The 26,840-nt window shown below is 42.7% G+C and overlaps 1 protein-coding gene across 3 annotated transcripts in view; it reads right to left on the reverse strand.

Moving 5' to 3' along the window:
- Positions 1 to 602: 602 nt before the first annotated feature.
- LOC119457529 (formin-2-like) overlaps positions 603 to 26,840 on the reverse strand; it is a 44,026-nt gene continuing 17,788 nt past the window's right edge. For 2 of the 3 annotated variants that reach the window (XM_049670152.1, XM_049670151.1), the window contains exons 8-21: positions 25,194 to 25,587; positions 22,583 to 22,703; positions 21,426 to 21,561; positions 18,554 to 18,641; positions 17,898 to 17,959; positions 16,741 to 16,950; positions 14,740 to 14,812; positions 12,126 to 12,199; positions 11,984 to 12,043; positions 10,855 to 10,975; positions 10,406 to 10,550; positions 9,551 to 9,700; positions 9,036 to 9,138; positions 603 to 7,638 (exon numbers count right to left, since the gene is read on the reverse strand). In XM_049670152.1, coding sequence (XP_049526109.1) covers positions 7,573 to 7,638; positions 9,036 to 9,138; positions 9,551 to 9,700; positions 10,406 to 10,550; positions 10,855 to 10,975; positions 11,984 to 12,043; positions 12,126 to 12,199; positions 14,740 to 14,812; positions 16,741 to 16,950; positions 17,898 to 17,959; positions 18,554 to 18,641; positions 21,426 to 21,561; positions 22,583 to 22,703; positions 25,194 to 25,587 — 1,803 coding nt within the window. In that variant the 3' untranslated portion in view covers positions 603 to 7,572. Of the gene's footprint in view, positions 7,639 to 9,035; positions 9,139 to 9,550; positions 9,701 to 10,405; positions 10,551 to 10,854; positions 10,976 to 11,983; positions 12,044 to 12,125; positions 12,200 to 13,897; positions 14,000 to 14,739; positions 14,813 to 16,740; positions 16,951 to 17,897; positions 17,960 to 18,553; positions 18,642 to 21,425; positions 21,562 to 22,582; positions 22,704 to 25,193; positions 25,588 to 26,840 lie in introns of those variants that run through there. The other variant, XM_049670153.1, reaches the window with a different exon arrangement.

Below are 26,840 nucleotides of genomic sequence, written 5' to 3' on the forward strand. Positions count from 1 at the left end.
TTCCTAAGGAAGTAGCCCAGAATGCTCGCGAGTTTAAATATTGCCATCACGGATTCAGAGATCAGTGCTGCGTTATGCGCATTGCGAAGTTGTCTTCCCGTGCTGCGTATTTGCGATGGCGTAGCTGCAGATCGAGTTCTCTAAATTTGTTGCTGAAACTAATCGACCAGTTTTCATTGCGAAGTGCTCAAGCACATACGCAGCCAGCAAGGCCGTGCGAAGTGCGGAGTCGGGTGCTTTTCGTCAGTTCGCATGCACTCGCTCCGTTTGGCTACTGGTGCAGCACGAGACGTCGTAGACGGTCTCCTGCAGTAAGCTCGTCTGCACGAGCGGGCGTGAAGTGCAGGTTAAAAAAAGAGTACGTTAGTAATTGATGGGTCTTAATGGTCAGAAGCAGCAAACTGCATTGCAAGGTTTGCCGTATGAGAAGACTGTTTTAATTGTAATAAATGGGGCGTTTCAACATGCACCGAAATTCCAGTGTGCAAGAGTTTTTGCATTCTATTATAGGCACGCACAGGTCGTTGCCTGGAGTTGAACCCACGACCTCATACTCCACACAGAACATTTAGGCTAATAAGGAACAGATTGAACACAACACGAAGCGTGTAAAGAGCTTTATTTGTCTCTAAAATATAAATAAATATAAATAAAATAAATACATCTCGAAGGAATGGACTATCTGCATAAAAGAAAAGGGGGGAAACAGTGGAATGTGCGTCTTGTCAAAGTCAATAAGTGCTGCCTCTAAAAAAACAAGTGTTCATCACCCAGGGAGCTTGTACAAAAAGAAGCTGCTAGTGTGCACTACATTCCCCAGCCAAAATGAACAGACTTACAAATAAAAAAGGTCCAGAGTAGACCATCTTTGGCAGAGTCCACACCACGTCGATCTGCTGAATTAGGCAGCCGTACCATACAACCGCAACATCTACAAGTGTATTAACAGCTGCTGCAAGACAACTTTTACATACAAGCAATAGATTCACTCGACAATAGCATACCACTCGTAACAGCACAAGTTATTCGTATATCGAGTGCACTAGATTAAGGGTCCTTCATTTTAGATTTTTCATATTTCTTTTTACATCGTGGACGTAAGAAAATTGGGTGCCATTTTTTTCTTTATTTACAGTAGTTTGCAATCAGGGTTAAAATTGGAGTTATTCTCCTGCAAACTTAGCAAAGTTTTTTTTGTTTTTTTTGGTGAGGGGTAGATGGGAGAACATCTCGCAAAAGAAAATCACAATCAGCACTCTTGCTTTGTCAGGTATAACATACTTGATCACCATTAAGTGTGTATTAAGGGTGGTTGAAAGCCCATTTCCAGAGGGGACACCTGTTTATAAACAAAAGAGTGGTTTCATTGTATTGCTGTGAAACGACTGCAAATGTCCAAACAGACTCCCCAACCCTCACCAAAACCTGTTGAGTGTGTGTGCGAAATATTGTCAGAAAATGGGTTTCACCCCAAAATGAAGGACCCCACGTACACAAATTCAAAGCCAAAATATCAACAAATGGAAGTTTTTAGTACAAAACAAAGAAAATTCGCAGGTGTAATTCACAGATGTCTCACGAATGATATGTGTCATACGTTTCGACAAGTGGGCAATAATCTGCCACTCCTCACAGCAACATTAAAGGACAAATGTGAATTACATAAATGGATCACAGTGTAAGGGTGCACATACAAATTATAGACAAAAATAATTTATACAAAGTATAACCTTGATCGCCGTTAGTAACACCTCTCTTGCAGTCATAGCAATGCGAGTATTCTTGCAGGTGTGCTAAAGGTGCTTTTGAAACAAAGCTGCGCAAGCGACGAAGTCACATAGAAATAAACCAAGCCAAAGTACATAAAGCCACAGTAGAATCAGTCTGTTGTCTATATATATAAATAATGTTAAAGTGACGCTTTTTCATTTGTGGGTTCCATTTGATCTCTTTTAGAATGACAACCTGAAACATACAACAGAAGCTCTTCCAGCTAGATGTATTTCGCACACACCTGGAAAGGTTCTCAGGAAACAAAAACTACCAACATGGCCCAATCGATTTAACCCCTTCAGACCTACAAATTGTTTGTGTGCGCTGAAAATTTTGTTCTATGAGATGTTTTTGGGTACGTTAGCGCTGTTAAAACAAGCAAAAATCAAAGCAGTGAAAAGAAAAAAAAATATCCACAAATATGCAACTCCACGCATGAACTCAAAACACTACTTCAGCTACAGAAGCAAGGATAAACTTTTTAACATGCAGTTGGAGACACCCAGCCAGTTCAGAGGTTTATCTGATGTATTTCATTATCGAGCAGAAAAAAAAAGAAAAAGAAAATAACAACCTTTCATGGTGACATAATGGCGCTGTCAGAAACCACATCTTATTTCAGCATTTTTTCTTTCGTCTAACAAACGACCCATGATAACCAATGTTGAACAAGTCTAGTAAGCAGTGGTCTAAGATGTAGCCAAAAAAAAAAAGAAGCACTCTTTTTACTAGTTGCTGGTTTTGCTAGTTCCAATTATCAGGTGCTACCTTGGCATGAAGTTAGCATAATTGTATACACTGTGCCGCAAAGCGTAATCATCCGCCAGCGTGCCTATCTAAGACAAAAGCTAGCAGCAATGGTTAAAAGCATTTCATGCCCATGTAAACCTGCGAGCTTGCCGTACACCCGATCTAGCAGGCAATTTGATCAGTACAAAGCACTGAAAACATCACATATGCTCACCGACCAACACAGTTGTTAAAAAAAAAATGCACGTCGTTAACTGCACTCACCTATGCTATTTGCCTCTGGATAGATATGATAGTGAAGACGAAGTTTGGTTAGAACTGCAGATCCAGGCACACTGCTACTCCCTTCTAAATAAATATGATAGCGATGACAAAGTTTAGGTAAGAGCTGCACATTCTAGCACATTGTTCCTGAAAAAAACGACGACCTAATCGGTGCAAGTCGTAGTGCTCAGAGTCATGCATGGCAAACAGCTGATACGCCTGCCAAATCTGGGCAAGCCCAATGCCATCTTGCAGAAAAAATTAAAAAACAGCCTAACCAACTTTTTGCAATCATGTGTGAAGAGCTAAAAGCAAAGTCTAAGAGACTGCAAGTTGAGCAAGTTAGTAGGGATTCACGTTACTGAAAGGCAAAGTGTCCGAGCATGCTAGAATACAAAACTTTCTGCTGTCCTTGTCTTCCTGGGAGCCTTTGTCAAAATAAATACTTATATTCATCACCCTGAGACGAAGTATTCAAATGGCAAAAACTTTGGCTACAACTTGAAGCCAGATGCATGTGGCACCATAGAGTATCAATGACTTATCTTGTTGCCACCAAGGTAGACACGGGTACTACTACTACTACAGTAAAACCTTGTAACGAAGCCACCAAGACAATTGATTTCATTATAAGCACTATTTCTCTAAAGGGAAGTCATACTAATGCAAGAACACTAAAAACTTTGAATAGAGCACTATTTTGAATAAAGCGATTTCCTTATAACAAGGGCTTACTGTATGTTTGAGAATAACAGATCATCACCGACAACAAAAAACACCTGTCAAATACATTTCTAATATGACACGACATTGTCCTGAAGGCTAAAGAACACAGCAGAGATTTTGTTACTTTTAAAGCATTAGTCTGAACAAGCATGACAGACAGTCACTTTGTGCATGTGAGATTCAGCCGTCTGTGCATATATGCCCACGCTATTTCACCAAACGGTGGATTCTTCAGGCTCGAGAGAGACCATTTAGCGATCGAAACTGACTATCAAAGTGCCGTATTTATTCTGTTATAAGGTGGTCACAATTATAAGACGACTGATGCCAGTTGGGGGAACCTGAGAAAAATTAATTTTATGTATGCACACTAATATAACGCAATATAGAGTAGCCGTCGGATTGTCCACATTTGGCCCGAAATAACGAATAACGAATAATTGGAAGCCTCCAAATAATCGGTACGGGTTATATGCGAATTTAACCATGAGGTACGACATTACGGCAGCATGAATTTCGCCTTATGGTGTGGCTTTACCGCAGTGCGCACTGCGCTACCGTGAAGCCACCTCAAGGCAAAATTTGTGCTGCCGTGAAGTCGCACCTCAATGCAAAATTTATACACAGCCTACACCCTACCCTGCCTTTAATATAAATTTTTGAAATTCTCACTGCAGGTTATACGCATTAAAATACAGTACTGCATCCCTTGCCAAGGTTTATTAATTGCTACAATTAGCGCTGCCGTCTAATATCTGGATCACCGTAAACGTGTCACTGCTGCTGCCATATCAAGACAGTAACTGAATCTATCAGCCTCGTGCATAAGGCAGGTAGGGCGACTTAGAGGCTAAGGATTCTGTGAAAAATCCAACTTATAATCGACTAAATACAGCAATTTCATAGCTAATCCTTTTTTTCTTGGATCTCGGTAGAATAGGCAGTTTACAACATGTATAGTTTGGCAAAGATTTTGTGTTTCAGCAAAAAATGTACTTATTGTGCAGTGTTCAAGATAGGAAATGCATACAATATCGTTGACGATTACTGTTGCGGGACAAAATTATGCCCTAAAGCTAGGGTGTACAGTTCTTACCAGTATCAATGAACAAATGGTTCTGCCACCTTATGTACTAGCTACACTGGGCGCTCCATTGAATGAAACCGTAAAAACAGGTTAATATACCCATCTAAATGCTTTTGTAAAAGCAAGCTGTAGTTATTCCTGCAAAACAATCACTAACGCAAGTTACCCAGCTAGCGTCCCAGGATGTATTTTAGGAAATGTACAGTTCTGTGGTGCTGTTAAACATTTGGCCACAACAAATTCTCGCCGCAGCATATCACACTCTCCGCAGTGCACAAATGCAATCCCAAAGTAAATTTGCATTTCAAACTGATACGTTTCCACATGCAGTGCAATCGTTTCATACATTCTCCATAGTATGTTTTAAAGGAATTTATACAGTGAAATCTCGACATAACGAATATCACAGGATTACTGAAATTCATTCTTATTTTGAAATATCGTATCGAAAACATGTAACTGGCATTAAAAATGAATTTCAACAGGAGGAATCGCATATATCTGCCGAAGCTTTACATCCACAAATAGTACATTTACGCCAGTGACAGGCATGAGAATGCGCGCTTATGTGAAGAGGTCACCTGGTGCATGCAACGTTGGTAAAGACCTCAGATCTGTTAACAGTATGCGAGCGTGTACCCGGCCATAAGTTTGCGCATCGTACCGATAGCTGCCAACATTGAGAATACATATCACAGTTCTCAGCATGTTCCACAATGCTGCATTCTGCAAGATTAAGCGCGATGCTCCAGGGCAACAGCATTCCCAGCACAGCGATTCTTCAACATGCAGCAATGTATTCCTCAGATCAACAAAATAATGCGCCTGGAGCCGTTGTGCAATCGCTTAGCATGTAAGCTCTCTTATGCCGTAAGAGCACAGGTTCTCGCACATGCGAACCACGTGGCTACTGGCAAGTGTGGAAATACTCTGCAATGGTGCACTTTGCAAAGTCAAGTTTGCAAATGGAATACCAACTAGCCCGTACCCAAACCCTGCGAGGATAGAATCTACTTATATAGGTTAGAACAGTTTCTAAAGTAACACAGTGGGCCCTTACATCATTTGCATATTTGAGATTTGTACATGGTGCGCCACTGGCAGAGCATTGCCAAGTGTTACTGAAGCCCTAAAACATCCACAAATTTTATCGCTTTCATTGTGTCCTACGCCGATTTGCTGATCATTCTTGGGTTTAGGTGGTGCTTCAGGCAAACCAGACTTTAAAAATTCGATTGTGTAATGTGGTACGTCCCAAAATCAGGATCCGATTATGAACTAAGCCATAGTGAGGATCTGTGGATTAATTTTGACCTGCTTGAGGTTTTGTAACATGCCTCGGCGCGCACGGGCGCTCTTGCATTTCGCCCCCATCGCAATGCTGGCCATCGAGGACGGGATTTGATTCCGCGATCTCGTACTTTAAGGCAAACCAGTCTTACACTGGTGGCTGCTTGGATTGTGAACGATCTACTGGGTGCAAATATGCAATCATTGCAGTGCTGATGGTGCCAATTTGAGTAGTTTCTATTTCAGTGGGCCACCATTACTGCGAGCAATGGCGATAGGGATGGCGCGGACTTATAATCCCAGCCACCGTCTGTTTATGATGATGGCCCACTTAAATTTTTCAGGGCTTGAATCGAATTGAATTCTGGGGTTTTCATGCCAAAACCACCATTTGATTATGAGGCACGCCGTAGCGGAGGATTCCGAATTAATTTTGACCACCAGGGGATCTTTACCATGGCCCCAATGCACGGGACATGGGCGTTTCTGCATTTCGCCTCCATCAAAACGCAGCCGCCATGGCCGAGATTTGATCCCACGACCTCACTGCTTAGCAGCGCAACACCATAGCCGCTAAGCCACTGTGGCAGGTTTTTCACGGCTTCATAAGTTTCAATTATGCATAATATTTCGGGTGATGAATTCGTTATTTGAGGTGCTACTAATACAGACAAAGCATGAATTGTCCCTCGTTATTTCGAAATATTCGGTTTTTCATTTCGTTGTAGTGAAATATATTTACGTAAAACAATAGGCTTATGGCTAAGTACTTTTCAAATTTTCGCAATGAAAAGATTGTTAATATGAAATTCGTAGTAACGAGATTTCACTGTATAGGCACAGTGTATACCGATTTCATATTACTTTGGTAACATTGTTGTGGGAGACTTGTAAGTTGATAGCATCACTAAAATGATCTGTATCGAGTTGGTAACAGCACTAAAATGCTCTGTAAAGTGGCAGTTTCATTTTTTTTAATCGATCTATAAGTTTACGATAAAAATCACTACTCACAACCAGCTGTGGCCAGCCATCCGAATGCCACTTGTCGAGAACTCAAAAAAATTGCAAAATATTTTTTTCGTTTCTTGCACCTGCTTTGTCAGCTTTATACCTCCAAGACACCTGCAGTCCTGCATCGTCGAGACCGTGCCATATCCTAATGACGGACTGTATTATGCAAGGATTCTTTTCACTTTCCTTTTTTTTTTTTTTGTCCTTTGTCACTGGCTGGTGAAACCAAGTGTTCGATATTGCCATTACTGGCCACTTGCTGTGACCAGTGATGAATTAATAGAATCGAAGGAAATAGATCCTTGCACAATCCAGCCCTCGTTTATTGCACAAGTAAGTGCTCATCACGTATGCAAAAAAATAAATAAAAAGAAAAAAACAAGTGCCCTGGCACTGTCGCAGATAGCAAACGCGTTCGACAACTTGAGATTCACAATTTAACGCAGCTTTGCAACAGTTGACCGACAGACAGATCCACCATGAAAGTTACCTGATGTACCTCTTACATGCAACAACAACAACTGTGCGCGCTTAACATCATTAATATCTCGTTAAAAATATTATGTCACACTATTTATATATATGTATATATATATGTATACTTGTATGTTTGCTTTTGCGCACCGCAGGCTGCAAAAGTCAGATCTATTCTCGCAAAGATTTTTTTCTTAAGGTGCTCCAGACGCAGGAAAGCTCTGTCCAAGCTGCTGCATCCTTTTCGTCATTTTCGCTTTCTGTACGGAGAGAGAGCAAAATGCAAAACAAAGGGTCAAGCTCGCAAAATGACATTTGACTGCTTAACCTCCTAACTGCCCACGACTAAGCCGACTCGTGTAACAAAGGTTACACTACCTTGTAATTCTGCCAAATAACTAGCACACAATGTCATTAGTATTCATATATTTATTCATACTGCAGGCCAAGCTTGGGCCAAGCAGGAGTGGATTAAAAAGTCCACAAACAAAAAAACAGCGCAGTATTATATATAGCGGGAGATGCTTACAGGTGTCAATAAATTATGTAATGCAAACACTGAGGCAGTAGGAAAGAATCGAAAAATAAATGATTGTTAACTGCTTCGAATTTGCTTCCATGCATTACACAACAAGAGGGAACGTATATTTGATGCAAATTACAACAAACAGTGAAGTGTGCAATAGAAGAATGGAATTCTTAAGTGCCCTAACATTGCTCGAGAGTGAGGTATGTCACCACGCATTGAGTTCCAGCAAAATATTGCTTCTAGGAAAAAGGCTTTACCTATTTTTTTTTTTCAAGAGCAGTTTAAGTCTACAATTCCGTAACGCGACAAAAGAAAACGATGTCCCAATTTTGTGAACTGTACATATTACGACATCTTCAGCATTATGCACTGCCCTGAAATATGCCACTAATTAATGCGTCGGACTTTTGCAGAATTGTTGTAAACATTTTAGCAATTGCACATAACATTTGTCCGCTTCAAATGTATTGAAGTGCAATTTACCAAACTGCGATGTCTCTGTGGTGCAGAGTTACAGATCTGTAAACTTTTGTAAAATTTGTCCAAAATACAAAAAATTTCATTCGAATTTTTTTTTTTTTTTTTTTACAGCAGTTGCCTGATTTGAGCATTTCTGCGTTGCATATGCATTTTGAATAGGGAAATCAGAGTTGGCTTCTTAAACCTTCATCTTAAAGGGACACTAAAGGAAAATATTAGACAAGTTACATTGCCAAGTTATTCAGCTACAAGTCTATATCTTTCTCTGTGTGCCAATCAATCACTTCGTTGTATAGAAAATTGTCCGCCGAAGGTCCCAGCTGCTGCTCCTCAATTCAAATAGACGGCACCACGACGGACGAGTTGACATAATCCTCACGAGTTCCCTCTATGCTTCTTTCTGTGAATTGGCCAGTGCCGACATCACACAAGAGGTACCGTAGTCTACAACAGGTGGTGCCACTCCAACTTTCCGTTTTTGTCATTTTCTCGCCAACAACAGTGCTGCCCTTGCTATGAATGACGAATTTGTTGTTACCGAAGACCAATCTCTCAGTCTAGCTCGAACTGATACTTTCTTTTAGTTAACCTAACCTAATTAACCTAAGGTTACCCTATGATTAGGATCACCAGGCACAAACAACTCACCAGGCCAGACGGCTTGTTATTTCTGACTTTCACCACCTCGGACATCACGCTGGATTTCTTGGCTTCCTGCAGGTCCTTCACCTTCTTCCTAGCTGCCTCAAAGCTGGAGAAACAAAACAAAATTTAAATTAATCAGGTTCTGGAGTTCTATGTGCCAAAGCTACAATGTCATTATGATGCAGGCTGTAGTGGGAGACTACGGATTAATTTTGATCACCTGTGGTTCTTCGACGTTGCAACGCCATTGCTATTAAGCTACTGTGTTGGCACATTAGGCTATAACAAGTGATGATGCAGGTGCCTATCTGTCGTGGTTAGAAACAGCGTACAATTTTTACGACCTTCCCTACTGACAACATCGACACATTTTAGTTGCACACTATTTACCGTAGCGCCTTTGCACAGTCACTGGTTCCTTATATAAAGTGAAGTTTAGAACATTTGAAGCTTACTCTTCACTTATTTCGAACTTAAACTGGTCAGTGGCATCCTGAGACTTCACGAGCACAGCTTACTCGAGCTTGATCTTGCGCTGGACCTCCTTCTTCCAAATGTTCTTGAAGTCATTGCAGAAAGGCACCCACGGAGTGAAGAACTCCTTCGGCCACTCAGACTCATTCTTGGACTTGGGCTGCAAGCTGAAGTAGTCCTTGGTCTCTAGGAATCTGAAAACAAGCAGCAGCAGACAGCTTGAATGGGAGTCGGCAACACACGCTATCAAAATACACACATCAGGGCATGATCCGATAATGATCATACGAGCCAATGGTTACATGCGCGGTTCGATGCTCTCAGTTTAATTTTACAAAGTTCTTTTTTTTTTTTCAGTGAGTATACAGGGTCTTGACGTTAAACAAACAGTAACAACATGCTCATTTTGGCTGGTTGGCACACCTTGTCAAACAGTAGAATTTTGAACAGCCCAACACAGGACAAAGAAAGGAGACACGGGAGAGAGCACTGACTAACAACCAAATGCTTTATTTGCAAAATGCGCATGCAGTGCGACAGTGTTTCATGCAATTTAAGTGGATAGAAAATGCATTCGAGCACTTTTTGTGCTCTGTTAGCGTTACACAGGTTCCGACAAATTTCATTGGTGCAGCATTGCAGTTCAGTGACGTTTCGTTGTCGACACACGAAATGTACCGAATCCTATGGGTGTTCGTCGGGGATACGATGATATTTCATTGTGGCGAGAATTTCGTTGTCTTGGGTTTTCCTTATCGCGGGGTTTCGACTGTAGTACATCCAATGCAACAAGCTTTATTGGGCTTATGTTGGTTCTATACTGGCACAACATTGGACCAATGCTGGGGCTCACTACTAAGCACTAGCCGAGAGACACCCAGCTGCCGGCAGCCACTCACTTAAGCCTGCACTCCTCAAGGTTCTCCTCCTGCTCCTTCTGTTCCTGGCTTGCCTTCTGCAAAAACTTGGTCATCTGCTCCCGAAAGGGCTCCTGGTGCTCGCCGTCCGAGTTTGCCAGCACCTTCTGCACCTTGGACTCGCAACCTAAACAGTGACAATTGACATACACTTGCATGGACGCAAAACACCCCTCCTAAAGAGAACCACGCACAGACTTGTTTTCCTTTACAAAAAAGAAAAAGAAAACTAAGGGTTAAGGCGCACGCCTACAGGGCCATTCATGGCTGAGAAGTACCAAGTTAAAGAAGGGAAAGGTGAGCAAGACATCTGACATTTATAGTTGTGGGACAAGAGAAGCCCCAAAGGGTGTAAACTTTTTTAAGAGTGTAGGAAGTGAACACCACAACAGCCTAACCCTTGTCGACAAGGTTGGAAATGCAACACTCACTCTTGATCTGAGCGTCAAGCTTCTTGAGATCCGCCCTGATGTCATCGAAATTGACGAGTCCAGCTCGCTCCATGTCGGTCGGCTCAGGTAGCGGAAATTTTGCCTTCTCCTGGGAAACGTCCTGCAGCAACAAGAACGCAGTGCAATGAAAAGAAAAAAAAATTATTTTTCCCGCAGAGACATTCATTTTGCACGACTATTGCTTCACTTGTATGACACAGACACCCAATCAAAACAAAGCAAAGGACAAGTCGAGTTGTCCGCAACACTCATAACAGTCGGACAAATACAAACCCGGAAAGCACGAGTAACGAGGTCTGAACTCTGTCGGTACAATGCAGCTTTTTCAATCAAATGCAGCAAATCTCACTCAAATCGGTTCAGCAATTGAATAATGCAACCATTTCTGCCTTTCACATGTATTCAAATAAAAATTGGAGTTCACCCCAAGCTAATGTTTCTTCTTAACTCGCCTCTCTAACAAATCCCATTGCAGCTAGCATTTTCAGACACAGTTTACTGGTTTCTCATACTCGTTGCCATTAAATCACAGTCTAGGAGAAGCAGCTTCCACTAGATTTCAGAAAACAGTGCACAAAGTCTCCACTACGTAAGCTGCACGTGTTCAGCCACTTTCAATTTCAATCATGAGGCAATCGTGTCATTTACGATTAGTTCAACCCGATAATTATATGACACCCTAGCAAGTTATTTTTCAAAATTCAACTAAAATTACAAAACAGCTGAAACAGTAATACACCTGCAAGTTTCTGTTAAAGGTTCTGAACTGCACACATTTGCATATGAATGCAAGCATGCAAATACATACAGAAACTTTGGATACGTCCTTCATAGAACATGCACATTTAGGCACATCTTGCAAGTTAATACAGATGTGCTCACCAACGGTACACTAAACTAATGGTAATCGCAAACCTAACTAGTGGCACAAATAAATGTCCCCGTATTAGCGAACACACTGCGAACACGGCACACAAGAAAAACACGTGTGAGTGCATTCGGCACTGTACTTAACATTAACGGCACAAGGCTTCTCTGGAAGCAGCTGCAAGAATAGAGGAGATGGTTATGAACAGTTTAGTGCTAGAGTAAGTTTCGAAGTCCTTACCTCTTGGAACTTGCTTATATAGACTCTGACAATGTAGTGAAGAAGAGTCAAAGAGTTGTCCTAGAAGATGAAAACAAAAAGAAATGTTAGTCTGACCTCCAGTGGGGTTGCACCTACGAATTGGTGCGTGCAATCGACCAACCTTGCTCTTGACATCCTTCAACTTGGCCAATATCTCGAGGCCAAAGCCATCAGCTTGTCCACGACTCCTATTCCCTGCGATGCATATGTTCCACTGTTGGAAGCCTCGTGCATTTGCATATTGTGCCGTAACAAATGAAATTAGGCAATCTCTTACAGGTAGAGGTGTGAGAACATTCAATACTTTTAATTTAAACAAATAGTCTTTGCTTATTTGACTTGTATTCAATTTGAGAACATATGCTATTCAAAGCAGTCAAAAGTGTGCTTCCGCTCGAAAAGTGTGCTTCTGCTCGAAAACAGCCCTTCCTGCCATGATGTCTAAATGTGGAAATAAAACTTTTGCATATTCCGACAAAATACAATCTGACACAATACCAGTTTCAACAAGATACAATCCTTGAACATTGTGTTGATAACCCTCTGCTTACAAAAGCAATCTCACAAGTAACTCTTGTTCAGAGAATAATGAAAAACATTGGTATTTTAAGATGTGCACTGCCAGGTACGAAGAGAATTTTGATGCTTTGCTCTACATCATTGCTGTTAAATAGTGCTACAGGTGCAAAACATTTTTCTTTAAAATTTGCAGCACTTTCCAGAAAATATATAAATTTGGATGCCTCCTTAGGAACACTCAATTATATTTTGTTACTGAAGAACATAACAGATAACGTTTATTGAAGTCCCTGAGAAAAATGGGATTGGAGGGGCTCGACCTTTTTTGTTATTTACAACTTCACGACAAAAACAGACAGAAAAAGAAAGCATAGGATACTTTAGTTATGCCTAATTTAAATACACAAAGAAAAAGGCAAAGAAGAAATGAATGCGGACAAAAGGATAACTTGCCACAGGTGGGAGCTGAACCCTCATCTACATTTCACATACGGTGCCTTACCAATTTAATCGAGTTCTGGGGTTTTACATGCCATAAATCTGATTATGAGGCACGCCGTAGTGGGGGGTGCTCTGGAACAATTTTGACCACCTGGGGATAATTAACGTACACCCAATGCACAGCATACAGGCATTTTTCCATTTTACCCCCCCCCCCCCCCCCCAAAATGCAGCAGCACCAGCCGGAATCTGATACCGCGACTTCCTGTTTGGCAGCGCAACAACATAGCCGTTGAGCCACCACGGCGGGTTGCCTTGCCAATTAGACTATCCCGGCCACCGTCCCACCCATCCACTTTTTGGGGTATTTATGCATGTGTACTAGTGCTAGCCCTGGGAGTGTGAGCCAGTGTCGCTCAAGGCCACAGCGTCGCTCAAGGCCACGGCAGCAGATGTGCAACATTCTTTTAAATGCAGGTGTCTTAGGAGCAGGCTACTTGCCAATAAACCCTTGTTGGTCACCTCTGGTATCAAGGCTGCCAAATGCCAGCACCTTGCTATGCAGTAAGCTAGAAAAATGGGAAGATCTGAGGAGCTTGATTTTTTGTTAGTAACAACTGTACGAAATCTAGGGATAAAGACCAACCTAAGCAGGGCTCTCCCCAATGACTCTGCTGTAGGAGCCCAGCAGATAGTGAAGAGAAGCATTAGTTCCTCAGCGAATGTGCGGAGTGGCCAATTTCTGCACATCATCTGCACATCATCTGCATGCCATCTTCTGCATGCCATCTTCTGCATGCCATCTTCTGCATGCCATCTTCTGCATACGATCTTCTGCATACGATCTTCTGCATACGATCTTCTGCATACGATCTTCTGCATACGATCTTCTGCATACGATCTTCTGCATACGATCTTCTGCATACGATCTTCTGCAAAATAACTCTGGCTGTTCGCCCTAGCCCTCTTTCAAACAGGCTACCTTTCTCCACAGTGGCAGGACACGTGCCGGGGAAATTGCATTGTCGTTGGTTTCTGTCGTGGTGTGAAAAAAAAAAAAAACAATTGCTGCGTGTTGCGGCATTCTGATGTGCTTCCGCAAATGTCCCCCTTCTATCCATCTAAGACATCTAAGGGAAGTGGTGGTGTGGGCTTTGCAGCTTTAAACGAAAGCACATGTTTCTAAATGCAGCGCAGACCTGTCACAGCATTTACTGTGCAGGTGCTTTTGACACCACAAGGGAGCAGAGGTTTGCCACGTGTCATGTTTTTGCTGCCAAAGAACACACCATGTGCTTCCAGCTTGGCAGGCTGTCTACATCACGGACACTTGTTTTCGCATCAAGTAAACTTATGAGCACCGTCACTGAGTCTTGCTTATGCAGTGCAGAAGTAAAGGACTATCACCAACTTTTTTTTTTCTAATAAACAATGTGTACCGGATCGTGACTTCAAGTTTCTTTTTTTTTTTTTTTTCTCTCAGAGAGGTCCATTTGTTATGAACAGTGGGATATAACGAACGGGCACTGTGTGATGCTTAGGTTCGTTATAAGCCGGCTTGAATGTAGCTCAACTGTACATGCTTATAACAAACATTGAATATCACAGATATATTTGTGTCAGATGCATCTTTCTTGTAACAAGTTCCGACAGTAATCTTCAATGGACCAGCCACTAGCCAATCTAAGCTATCAGTCCAGGCAGTTTTGTATCTATTCCATGCGATTTCTCAATAAAAAGGATTCAGTCAGTATCAAAAGGCGTAGGCACCTTACCTCCGTTCATGTAGTTGCCTAGAGCCAATATAAGCCCCAGGATAGTGCGCACCTCCTTGCTGTGTAATAATGCCTGCAGCAGAGAAAGAAGGATGGCTTGGGTCAGTGTACTATTAACATAAAATCAAACGTGACTAATTGCGAAACTACTTCAATGCCTTATTTCGTTTCCAGGTTTACCTGCGCTTGTAACAGTAGCTTAATTCGGACTCCAAAACGTACACTTGGGACTATGCTCCATGCCTGGAAACTGGATACAGAGTGATTACACATCGCACTTCTATGATGACATAACAGACATTCCGATCAGTTATTTTCTGTTTGCATTTTAATTTATGCAGATGGCATACATCTCTGCAAACTGCATCTGTCCCTGTAATGCTAGAATCAATATCAATTAAGGGGATGCTGAAGAGAATTTTCAAACCATATCTAACTACCTGCCAACCCACAAATAGAAGCATAATTCTTGAAGTGTCACTCTCTCACTCTTAAGTTCAGGCTCTGCAGTGCCCAAGAAAATTTGGACACTACCCAGAAAGGTTACACTAAGTTATCTATTAGAGCCCACAGGTTGTCTATAGGCAAATTATGTTTTCGACTACTTCCTCTGATTGACACTGAGAAGGACAGGCGTAGTGTTAAGAGGCAGGAAGACAGCACCGTGGATCAAAGAACAAACAGTCGATATCCTAGTCAACACTAAGAGAAAGAAATGGAGCTCGGTAGGTCATGTAATGCATAGGGCAGATAACCAGTCGTCAATTAGAGTTACAGAATGGCTGCCAAGGGAAGGTAAGCGCAGTCAAGGACGGCAGAGAATTAGATGGGGTGATGAAATCACAAAATCTGCAGGCCCAACTTTGAATAAACTAGCACAAGAAAGGGGTAATTGGAGATCACTGGGAGAGGCCTTCATCCTGCAGTGGACATTAATTTGGCTGATGAATTTGACTACTTCCTTCACATATATTTTAAAGCACTCAGTTTATAAACACTTCCATTTTAAGTACTTTCACAACAGTTCTGTGTATTGAGGAAGTGAATGACATATCTGAACAATGTCCATGTGAAACAAATTTTACTGAAGGCCATAATGCAGTGCAACGACACAACCATAACAGAAAACACAGACACATGGCTGCACCGTCGTTCAAGGGGCCATGACACCGAACTTTAGAGCTCAAATTATGCATTGCATGTTTAACTGCACTCATTCCAGCAAGTTTGCAAAATTTCAGTGCATTCAGTACAGCAGAAAATTAGATTTTTTTTTTCTCAGAGTTGAACTGTACAGCAGTCTGGAAACACTGACAGGCGACGAAATGAAGTCTGTTCTACGTGGTCCATGTATACGCGTGGTTTCATTTTCACGTGTGCATCTCAACAGTCAGCCCGAGATGGTTCATGATGAAATTCGCTGGCGTGTGCATACTTTGTTGCGCAAGTGAAAGAATGTGAGCACGATGCAATGGTGATGCCCTTGCGGTACCACTGCGGGCCAGAGTATGCATGACATCCATTGTGGTTTTGGACCATTTCAGGAGCAGACAATACAACGTTGGCTCAGAACTTCTCAACCTCGCACATGACCTACCAAAATAACAGTATCTGTAGGTGGGAGGAGCTCAGAGGCAGCGATATTAAATTGAATTATTTACGGTTTAAAAAGTGCTCCGAGAGCCCAGTTTTTTTCGTTCGTACAAGTATGCTGGCCCCCTCTACTCTCCATTACAATAATAAATTGATAATAGTTGGTCGACCATGTCGTGGCCCCTTTAGTGTAAGCACCAACTAGCACAACATGGCCTCCCACAGGATTTTGCCAAACATGTTTTCATACAAACTCTTAGTGCTACTTTACTGGTAACATGGGATGCAAGCTAATCAACTGCCGAAGGAGCAAATTCCATTTCTGTATTTGACAGTAAATACATTTCAACACACCGTCGTTATACTCCCGGACTTAGCACAAAACACGGGCCCTGTCCGGCACCTCACCTGGCATGTCATCTTGAGGTTGTTCAGCTTGTTCTCCACGGTGCTGATGGCCTCAGTGTAGGTCGACTGGAACATGATGCATCCGACACGGTCGGCGTACTCCGGAATGCGAGACAGATCAAGCAAGAAGCGCTCTGGCTTGTCTAACGGAACGTCGGGCTTCACAGCTAGGTGGTCCTGGATCAGCTTCAGCTCCTCACTTGTCGGACGCTGCACAAAGTATAGTACAGGGTTACAGTCGCTGACGAATAATTCGGACGTGCTAGATTATTTGGGGAAGTTGTGTCTCTGGGCAAACTCCATTTTTTCTCAATAGATGTGAAACACAGAAACACTCATTTAACAAGTCATGTACCACCCTGAATAAAATGTAGCATGTAAGTGTTAAAGCTGAATCCTACTGACCGTAGAAAGCAAAACATTGATCTGGGCCTCAATTAAAGAAAAAAGAAAACAAGTAGCTTAATATCGTTAAGTTTAAAAACAAATCGTAGCACAAAGTTTACAAATTCATAACTCTGCACTATAAACTGCACCCACTAGAACATCAGAAGTGCACAAATTATGAGTACGGGCCGACAGCTTACATGAAATTGTTACAATCTTTACAGAGGTTTTTGAACAAAAGATCTACTGATAAATAATTCGTACATTTCAGAGCGGCGTGTAATACATCAGTTTTGTTCGCTTTAGATGTCACAGGTGTTGTTTACTCAGTTGATATTGTTTTTACTGCCAGGTTACAGAGTTGCTAACTCGATGCACGAGTTTCCTAAAATTTGCAATTCTCAAGAATTTCCTTTAAAAGATTGACAACTTAAAAAATTATTTCATACAGACCGTAGATTTTATCTTTCTTTTAAGTGCAGCAAACCATCAAATTTAGTGCAGTACAGATACCGAGCAAAACGATTTCTTTGTGCTCACAAATAGGAGCTCTCAAGCTAAAGCCTTCTCTTACAACATTCCTCATTAGTGCCACTTTAGGTCCCCGTTGCTGCAATATGACAAATAGCGTCTTCGTTGCATGCACTTGCGCTCAACAGCTCTATGACAAGTGACCATGACTGGTAAAAACAGCTGTTACCGAGTGCCAGCCGCATTCGCACGAGGTGCCTTTTGCACGCAAAAGATACGAGATTGTAGAACAGGCTTACAATTTCATAAAGTGCTTGAAGGGTGTCCAAGCTCACGACTGATGTGTCGAAGTTGTAGATGGCTGCAACAAACAAGAATATCCCATCACAATGGTAAATCACGATGGGAAAAGAGGCCAGAACAGCCTATGCTGACAGTAGGCCACAACAAGTGACAGATGTATAATCTTTGTGCATTCAGATCTTCAATGCACAAAATCACCGAGTTTCCCAGGTGAGAAATCTAGTCCCCAATTTTGGTCCCCATCTTGTTTGAATACAGAGCATAAACCCCGGATTTGTGTTTAAAAGTGTTTAGACATTTCAGAGAAATCAAGCGAGTGCCTGTTCAAACGCAACATACTCTTCAGTTAACAGAATAATCCACAGTCGACCCTTGAGGAAAGTGCCAAGCTGGCTTTCCCACAATGCAACATGGCAGCTGACTGACTGCCGTTATGCAGACAGCAATGCGCTGTTCCTGCTTTCTTGCATTTGTTCCCATCATATCTAATCCACAAAAGCAGGAACAATGCACTGGCTGCCCAGTAATCACCATTTGAACAATCTGCTTGACATTGTAGTGGCAATGAAGAACCACACAGAGCCAGAACTGTGATTCATGAATCTCACTCTTCATTGGGTGCAAACTTCCAGAGGCAGAAAGCTTTGCTCACCATTCTCCACATCGCATATTTCGAGGCGAAGGCTTGATATCAGTATGCCAACGTTTTGTGACCGTTTCTGATCAAGAAGCTTCGCCACCTAGAAGGACAAAAAAAATTACATTCGAGTAAGCAATGTTGATTCTATTTATGGATACACTAACAGAGCAAGAATAGTTTTTCAGGGATTTAATGCAGCGTTAGGAACTTCGCTGGTAGCCTAGGCAATACTATTTATTTAAATGTCGAACCTCACCACGAAGACGAGTGCATGTGCATGATGCCCAAGGACTGTTAAATTGAAACCACAATGAAAATTTGGTTCACTGGCAGTCAGAAGTACACAACCTTCAATAAAGCAAAGCTAAAAATTCTTTCAACTGAGATTCACTACATTAAAGCACTGTACAGTCGGTTTCAAAAGATTACGGAGCAAGGGTTCCATAAAACGTTCCGAGTGGCCTGTACCCGCGTCTCGGACAACCCTATGTTGATCACAAATACTAGCACGGCTCGCAATCTGAATCCAGGCTGCATGCTCATGCTGCAGAAATATTCAGATTTTTCTTGGATTATGCAGTCTGAACTTTTGATGCTGACTATACAACCTGAAAAAACAGCAACGCAACCAGACATATGTGCTCACAATTTCAAAAGAGCACTATGCTTTGTTTCATACCTAGCAGGCAATTCTACAAAGGCTAGAGAGACTTCGCCAACAGCTTGCATTCGTGTCGCAAAAATAGTGTGTCAGATATGAAAGAACTAATTAGGTATGCACCGCGTAATTCCATGCAACCTTATGCTCTAATGTCGCAAAATATCACGCAAGTACTACATGTTAGGCATCACAGATATTAAGCTATTTACCACCAAGCATGTGAAATGACACATTTCTGTGACCAGCTACTATGGCACACCGCTTGTGCTTGCGACCAAAATATAGTACAGTTAAACCTCGATATAGCGAAAGTCAATATAATGAAATTCTCTATATAACGAAGTATTTAACTTTTAATAACCTCTTGCCCACAGAACACAATGTATTTAGAACCTGAATATAACAAAATGTGTTTATACGCGATTTCAATATTACAAAATTTCATTGCCACCGCAAAGGTATACCGACACAAGGAGATGTAGTGGGGGGGCGAGTTGGTGCGCGTCTTGATTTATGGCGCGCGTCTCGGCCATTGCTGCGCATGACTAAGTGCAGCTGAGCGCATACGCAGCCGCGCATCCTGCTTTAGACGTAATCTGCCATGTGTGCAAAGAGTGGGCGTGCCGAGACGGCGTCACATCATGTAAGCTGTCTTACTGTGCGTTTAGTATTGGAGGTTCCATAATCCCGAATTTCAAAGACCCGTTGAAACGAGAGGCAGATGAAGCATTCGCTCCCCACTGCTTTTCATGATAGCGTCATCCCAGTGTGGGCAAGGCTGTCAGCTCCGGGGGCGGAGAGTATGCGAAAGCGTGGCTGGCTTCGCCTAACTTGCACCGCTGATGTAAAGATATCGTCAACGTGGCGTGAAACCGTACCATTCGTCGCTGACTCCCAAATTCAACAAAATGAACTGTTTTCTCATTCAAAATTGCTTTATTAGATTGCCCGATAATTCGTAAAGGTTTGCGGCCTCTTTCCATGTAAGAAAAATCGATCGGCGGCTGTACTTCATTGCATGAAAGGTCAAATGTCAATACAACGAAATTTCGATATAACGAAGTAAATCACCGATTTTATCGACTTAGTTATATCAAGGTTTAACTGTACTTCAAATACTGAAAGCACAAAGGTATACTATAATATACACTATGACATAAGTTGTAGTTGTAATACAGCAGCATCTCGTTAAATGTAAATCACATAATTAGAATGGCTGCTTAAATGGGACAACAGTCATATGTTTGGTTGATTTTGTACTAAAGGCAATGCAATAAAAAGTTAATTAAATGGTACACTTTCTCCAACTTCGCTTAAACCAATCTAAAATATTCCCAGAAATGAAAATGAGTGCCCCATCTCCATGGCATCACAAGTGGTATCACTGTTCCCCCATTTCCTTTTCGCATTTCCTCACCAATTCCCTACGTTATCACCAAGGCAGCTTTCGCTGGCTTTTGTTGGTGCCATGGTTAGTGTGGCTCTAACGTGATTGTGGATTGTTGTGGTTTCTTTGTGCTGGCAACGTCGTCAGACTAAAAGTTTGCTTAGCGGTTGCAATAGCGGCACAGAAACGCCCGTACAATGCACTCACATTTGAGATCAAGATCGAAGTTATCGGCGACTTCGAGAGGGATTGCTTCACTAAAACAGCTATTTTCTTTTGACTAAATAACTTTTTTTTTATTTCTGTAATATGTTCCGTGTTGCTAGCTCTAGTCAGCGACTACGTGCAAGTTAGTAAATTTGTAAGAAGCTTTGTAATCAAACGTGCTACACCTGTTACCTGCTGTTGGCAATAAGGTTGGCCCCTTTCAAAAGAGCATCTTGTTGACCCTTGAGCTAAGTCTCTCGGTAAATGAAACTTCTGATAAACAACTTATTTTCCTGGTCCCTTGAGGTTCCATTTAACAAGAGCCCACTGTATACGAGGTAGTTGTAAGGGTAGATTGTATCACAGATCAAACACAGATACACTGCGAGACACATGGAGTAAGATGTGCACGGCCATACTAGTTCCATAGCTTCCGCAGCATTGCCTGCAAAGTATGAAAAGTATGAAACGGGGGTTATAGCCCAGTAGCAATGCATGGAAATGAGTTCATGTTATGGCTTCACAGTACATAAACCCTCCAATTTATACAAAAACGTGCTGCATTCTCATAGAAGAAAAAAAACAAATGCCGCGCCTCAAAGCAGCCGATGTGCACAGCGAGGTAGTACCTGCTTAGTCTTTTGCTTGGCACTTTTCGTTTTGGCCGTGGGCTTTTTCTCCTGCACCTGCCTCGAGAACAAGTTTTCAAACTCGTCCCAGTCAGTAGGGGGAGTCTCCTCCAGGCTCTCCCACAGTGTCTTCTGCCTGGAACAGGAGAACATCGACAAGATCGAAAGAGCGGCTTTCCAAAAAGCTCTGGTTCTCAAACACCAAACTGCTGCCCCTCAGAACAATGACAATAGTAAAAGGAATTCCTGAGGATGGTGTTCTTTCACACATTATGAGCATTTCATCTCATAAGAATGGTACACTGCTTGCACAGTCGAGCCTCGTTATTCGGCATGAAATTAACTTCATTATATCCAATGTTCATTACAAGAATGTATTCGTTACATGGCCATATTGACGTGAAACATTTTAGATTTATTTTGTTATATCCAATGATTCCTTATATCCGTGTTCATTAAAACTGAGGTTCAACTTGCTACCTTGTCATTGAACAAACTTGGATAGTCTATGATGGCTGACCACTGGAAGCCTGAAGTCTGTAGGGGAAGCTCTGGGTTAACTTTGACCAGTTGGAGTTCCTAATTGCACACCTAAATCTAAGTAGATGAGCGTTTTTGCATTCTCCCCCACGTCATAATTTGGGCAAGAATCAAACCCGCCACTTCATGCCTGGCCATATCCACTAAGCCTTTGTGGCCGATGAACTACCAACTACATATTGAAAACTTATCCTAAGGCATATGGCTTATATGTGGAATATTGAAAAAAATAGTTTCATACAAGCAATCACTGATTGCCCAATACTGTTGCAAGGATAATCCTTTCAAGTATCTAGGTTATCAAGGCCTATAAATCGGCGTGTACGGTTTATGCTCTTGTGATACTGCATACACACTTTGTTTGTCATTAAAAATTTATGCAGCAGCCCCATAGTGTGTTGCGTTCATTATGTTAGAAGTGGAAGAATTAGCTCAGTCAAGAGCCACATCGCAAGCATGTACAACATGGTTCTCAACTCATCTAGTTGGTTTAATGTCTTGTAGAGATCTAAGGCTATAAATGGCTTGTGCAATCCATCTACCAGACGTATTGCCAGCCTATACAAGCTGAAGAAGAGACGTCTACTAGACGACAATGTGCATGCTGCGATACATACTCTGCTGCCTTTTCTGCGCTCTCTGGCAAAGCAGCCTGTGGCTGCTGCGCTGAGGGCACTTGGATCCTCGTCCAGTAGAGGGGCTTCATCGCCGCCTTAGGATTCACAGGTTGCTTGCGGGCTGCACAAAATCGGGTACGTCAAGCTGTGCGTTACCTCAAGGACGACGAAAAATTACGTTATTGGAATACGAAAAGCAATGCAAATGCAGCATGAAGCCAGAGCACGCGCATTGCATTGCCAAAAGCAGCCAATACATGCAAGACAATTAAGTGAAAAAAAAAAAAAAAGCTCACACGTGTTCATGCTACAACTGAGTGACCATAATTCAATAGTGTTATCAGAATTCGCCCACCCATGCCTTTGATTACAATGCCTCCAGGATTGGCCCATGTTACAAACTACATTTAAAGGAGCACCGACTCGACATTTCGTACTTTTAATTTTTTTCCGTTAAATGAAGATCCTGGACCTCAAAACCCTAGAGAAATAAAACTAGAAAGCCTCAAAGCACCATAAACAGTCTACTGCTAAAAAAATTCAGGGGGCACTTAATCATCCCTATGTGGATGAATGCGAAAGCGTTGCAACCACCACGGGTCGCGGGTTCGGGTGCCTTAATAAACTCTATCTTAATTAACAGTGCCTTAATTAACTTTGCCTTAACACCATAGGTCCTGGGTGCGGCTCTCACCAATGGTCGTGGGTTCGAGTGCCGTAATGAACTATCTTAATTAACTATGCCTTCATTAACATTGCCTTAAATGACATCATTGACAGCCTAGATTGGCTCACTTGGAACTTTTTGACGTGGTCACGCCAATGCCAGATTTTTTGCTTCATGAGCGATATAATTCATTCGCATTAATAGCTTTTCAACAAACCTGTTCCAGTTTTGTATTCCACAAGGCGCATGTGTCGTGACGTAATGACTAGAAGGAAGTCACGTGGAAGCAGGAAAATCAAATCAAATCACATCATTTTTATTTTTTTCCAAAAATACACATTGGAAATGGATGCTAGGGCAAAAAGCTGGTTCAAACAGCTTGACGAGGCCCTAGCAACCATAGGAACACTTTGGCATTCACTAACGGCTTGCTTAATTGTCAGCTATGCTGCTACATGGTATTTTTTTATTCCACCCACAGTCGAAGGGGGCTGCCATGGTCAGGAATCGAACACACGACCTCATCCGGAATGCCATAGCTACTGATGTGTTTGCTATTAGAGCCATACAGCAGCACAATAGGCGCATTGCAGCAGCAAGCACACAGAGGATGCAGCAATGCAAGAAGAAAGGTATTGCCGGCTAGTAGCCATTACTTGACAACTCACACTCTACAGTGCCAGCTACTGAAGAGGGCATTATAGGGTCCAGCCAAAGGGAGAAGAAATGAGAGGTCTGTGGTGAGTGAACACTACAACAACCCTCCAATGGCATGACACGATTCGAGATTTCTCGCAATACAGATAAACCTTAACTAACACAACAGAAAGTTGGGCCAAAAAGAATGAAGGGTGAATTTTCATGAAAAGTCACAGCAATATGGACGTGCAACGTCGTTTCGTGATAACCCCCTGGATTATCGATGAGGGTGCACCCACAGCCCATTGCCTCTGGCTGTCTGGAACTTAACATGCATGTACCCTCGTCAATAATCGAGGTGGTTATCGTGAGACAGTGCTGGAGGTATCGAAGGTAACGGGCTTGTGGGTTCCTGTTAACATATCTCATTTCTGTACAAATAAAGCAAGAAGGCAGGTGTGCTGCCATGCCCTGTAATGAAGGTAACGTCAACATAAACAGAAAAGCAAACAGGTTAATATCTACTGGAACATGCCCGTACTTTAAGTTCATATATAATTGCACTAGTGCTATAACTCCCGCACACTGCGTTGAGATTACATCAGGTTTAGAAACCAGCTGTGCAGCAACTGCACATTGTAGACTCGAGTAATTACATGCTGCCGGTATTCACTCGTTTTTCCCACTGTTCATGTTCGAATTTAAGCCAATAATAAATGCAGCCTGGATAATTTAATGCACCGTATTTTTTTACTACTGAAAGCAGTGCTAAAACTTGTGTTTTGTATGCCTTTTACTCTGCTCAAGCTAATTTATTTTCATGACATGTTGCAAGAGTCCTTGGCCTAGTCAAGCTGTTTAACAGCTCTTAGGCGACAATGCTCCTCAGACTGAATCTCATCTGGAAATAAAACTCCCTTCGAAATCGATCGTAAGGTCTGCCCTGATGGCACATTTGGCTACAAAGGTACAGCCTTCGTTAAATGTGTATGGGCTACTCTGCGCCATTGCAATATATGTCGCTTGGTTGTTTTGCGCAGTTCCTGTGGCACTCCTGACACTGCAGATGGCAAGAACGAGAATTCTTATCATTCGCCAGGATGTTGGAACTTATGCCATGTCAGAGGAACACCCTGAAATAGCCAGCAGTCAGCCTAGCGGTCGCAGGAAACGTAGCCTGTATACTCTTGACGAAGAGCGTACGTTAATGTGAGAGAAAACTCTGCGAAGAGCCTGCGGCAGTCATCGCAGTGAAACAACCACATGCCAACTAAAGATGGAAAGCATGCGCCATCTGGAGCTCACCTGCAGCATAGGCGTTGTGCCAGCCGCCCACAGGTGGCGCTGGCATCGGCAATGGTCCCATACCCGGTGGGGGGGGAGGCGGAGGTGCTGGGGAGCCATGGACCGGCGCCACAAATGGGGGTAGGGGAGGCGGCGGAGGAGTCATGGCCATTCCCGGCAGAGGGGGAGGGGGCGGAGGCGTGGCCATGCCAGGAAAGGGAGGGGGTGGCGGTGGAGGAGGAGGCGTGGCCATGCCCATAAATGGGGGCGGGGGAGGCGGAGGAGGCGGCGGCGGTGTGCAAGGAAATGGCGGGGGTGGGGGAGGTGGGGGAGGCGGAGGCGGTGGCGCCGCCTGGGAGAGAGTGGTTGCTGCGGGCGGGCTGCCAGCGCTCGTCACTACCACGGTGGGCAGCACCTATGAAAAGAGAGAAGCCAAGAGCAGTGTAAGGTCCAATAATGTCGTAATAAAACTGTTGACACTACATTTCCTGAACGCTTTCTTTGAAGCCGCGCAACTCGCTTCAGAGTTGACGGGGCAAAAATTTTCCTCTCATTGGGATTTCTTGAGCCATGTAGAAGCCATTGACACTCTGTTTGGCCAAATCTGAGAAGCTTTCATTTCGGAAATTTTTAAAGAAAAGTAAGCCAAATGAAACTTCCACCAAACTAGAAGCTCACTATGAGTTTTCAGCACCATAACGTGCAGGACATCGTCATAGTGCTGAAAGTGAAAGTGTTGAAGATAAGCCTAAAGACAATGCTTCACAGGCCTTCACGGGTGGTTGATGTCCTTGTAAACATTCTGTAAATATATTTTGTGCTGCTCCTTGTAACGATCTGGAGGCGTGGGCTCTCTGCACCACACACGACAAGCTCCACAGTGGACACTCGATGGTTGCCTCTGTAGTTGCCGACTTGACAGGAGAAGATCTCTGAGCGTTCGACTACCATGCCTACCGTCATCTTGGTATAACCACGAGACTTGGGAACCTTTTCCCACACCAACTGCATTGGCATAGACGACCGGCTACAGATGTCAAAAGTTCAACAATTTTTTGGTCTAATAGCCCACTCTGCTCTTCTTTAAAGGGACACTAAAGAGAAACGCCAAATTAGTTTATCGAGATAATGTAATCTTTCAAAACTATTTTCGCTTATTTCGTGGTAAGAGGTGGAATGCTAGAAGTTAAAATAAAGGCCAGACTGCCACTGTTAAAATTTTGCACCAAACCCTCAGCGCCGGTACGTCAGGTTGACATCGTGAATTTCAAAGTATTTTATAGTATTCTGGGCATTGTGCAGCAGTAAAAGTTACCGAAACTTGCCAAGTTCAGCTTCTGGCTCCTTTAGCATGCAAAGTGGTCCGTGCTTACTGACAAACAATTAACCAGGTCTAATCAAACTAAAGATCTACATCATGATGAGGAGGTGCAAGAACGTCAAGACAGTAGCGCCACCTGTCTTGTTTTTAAACCTTTTTCTGGATGCCAAGTCGCCTCTCATTCTAAGAGTGATGTTTTCTTGTCATAGAAGCGTAATTTACTAAGACAGCTCAAATTATTCTTCTCGTCAGTGGCTTCGGCGAGCTTTAACATGTGGCTTGTGGCTAGTGCTCACTAGCAAGTTTGCTAGTGGGCACTACACGATTAAAACCTTTGACCTGCTCCG

This window comes from Dermacentor silvarum, chromosome 7, assembly GCF_013339745.2.
Source record: "Dermacentor silvarum isolate Dsil-2018 chromosome 7, BIME_Dsil_1.4, whole genome shotgun sequence".
NCBI classification, from domain to species: Eukaryota; Metazoa; Arthropoda; class Arachnida; order Ixodida; family Ixodidae; genus Dermacentor; species Dermacentor silvarum.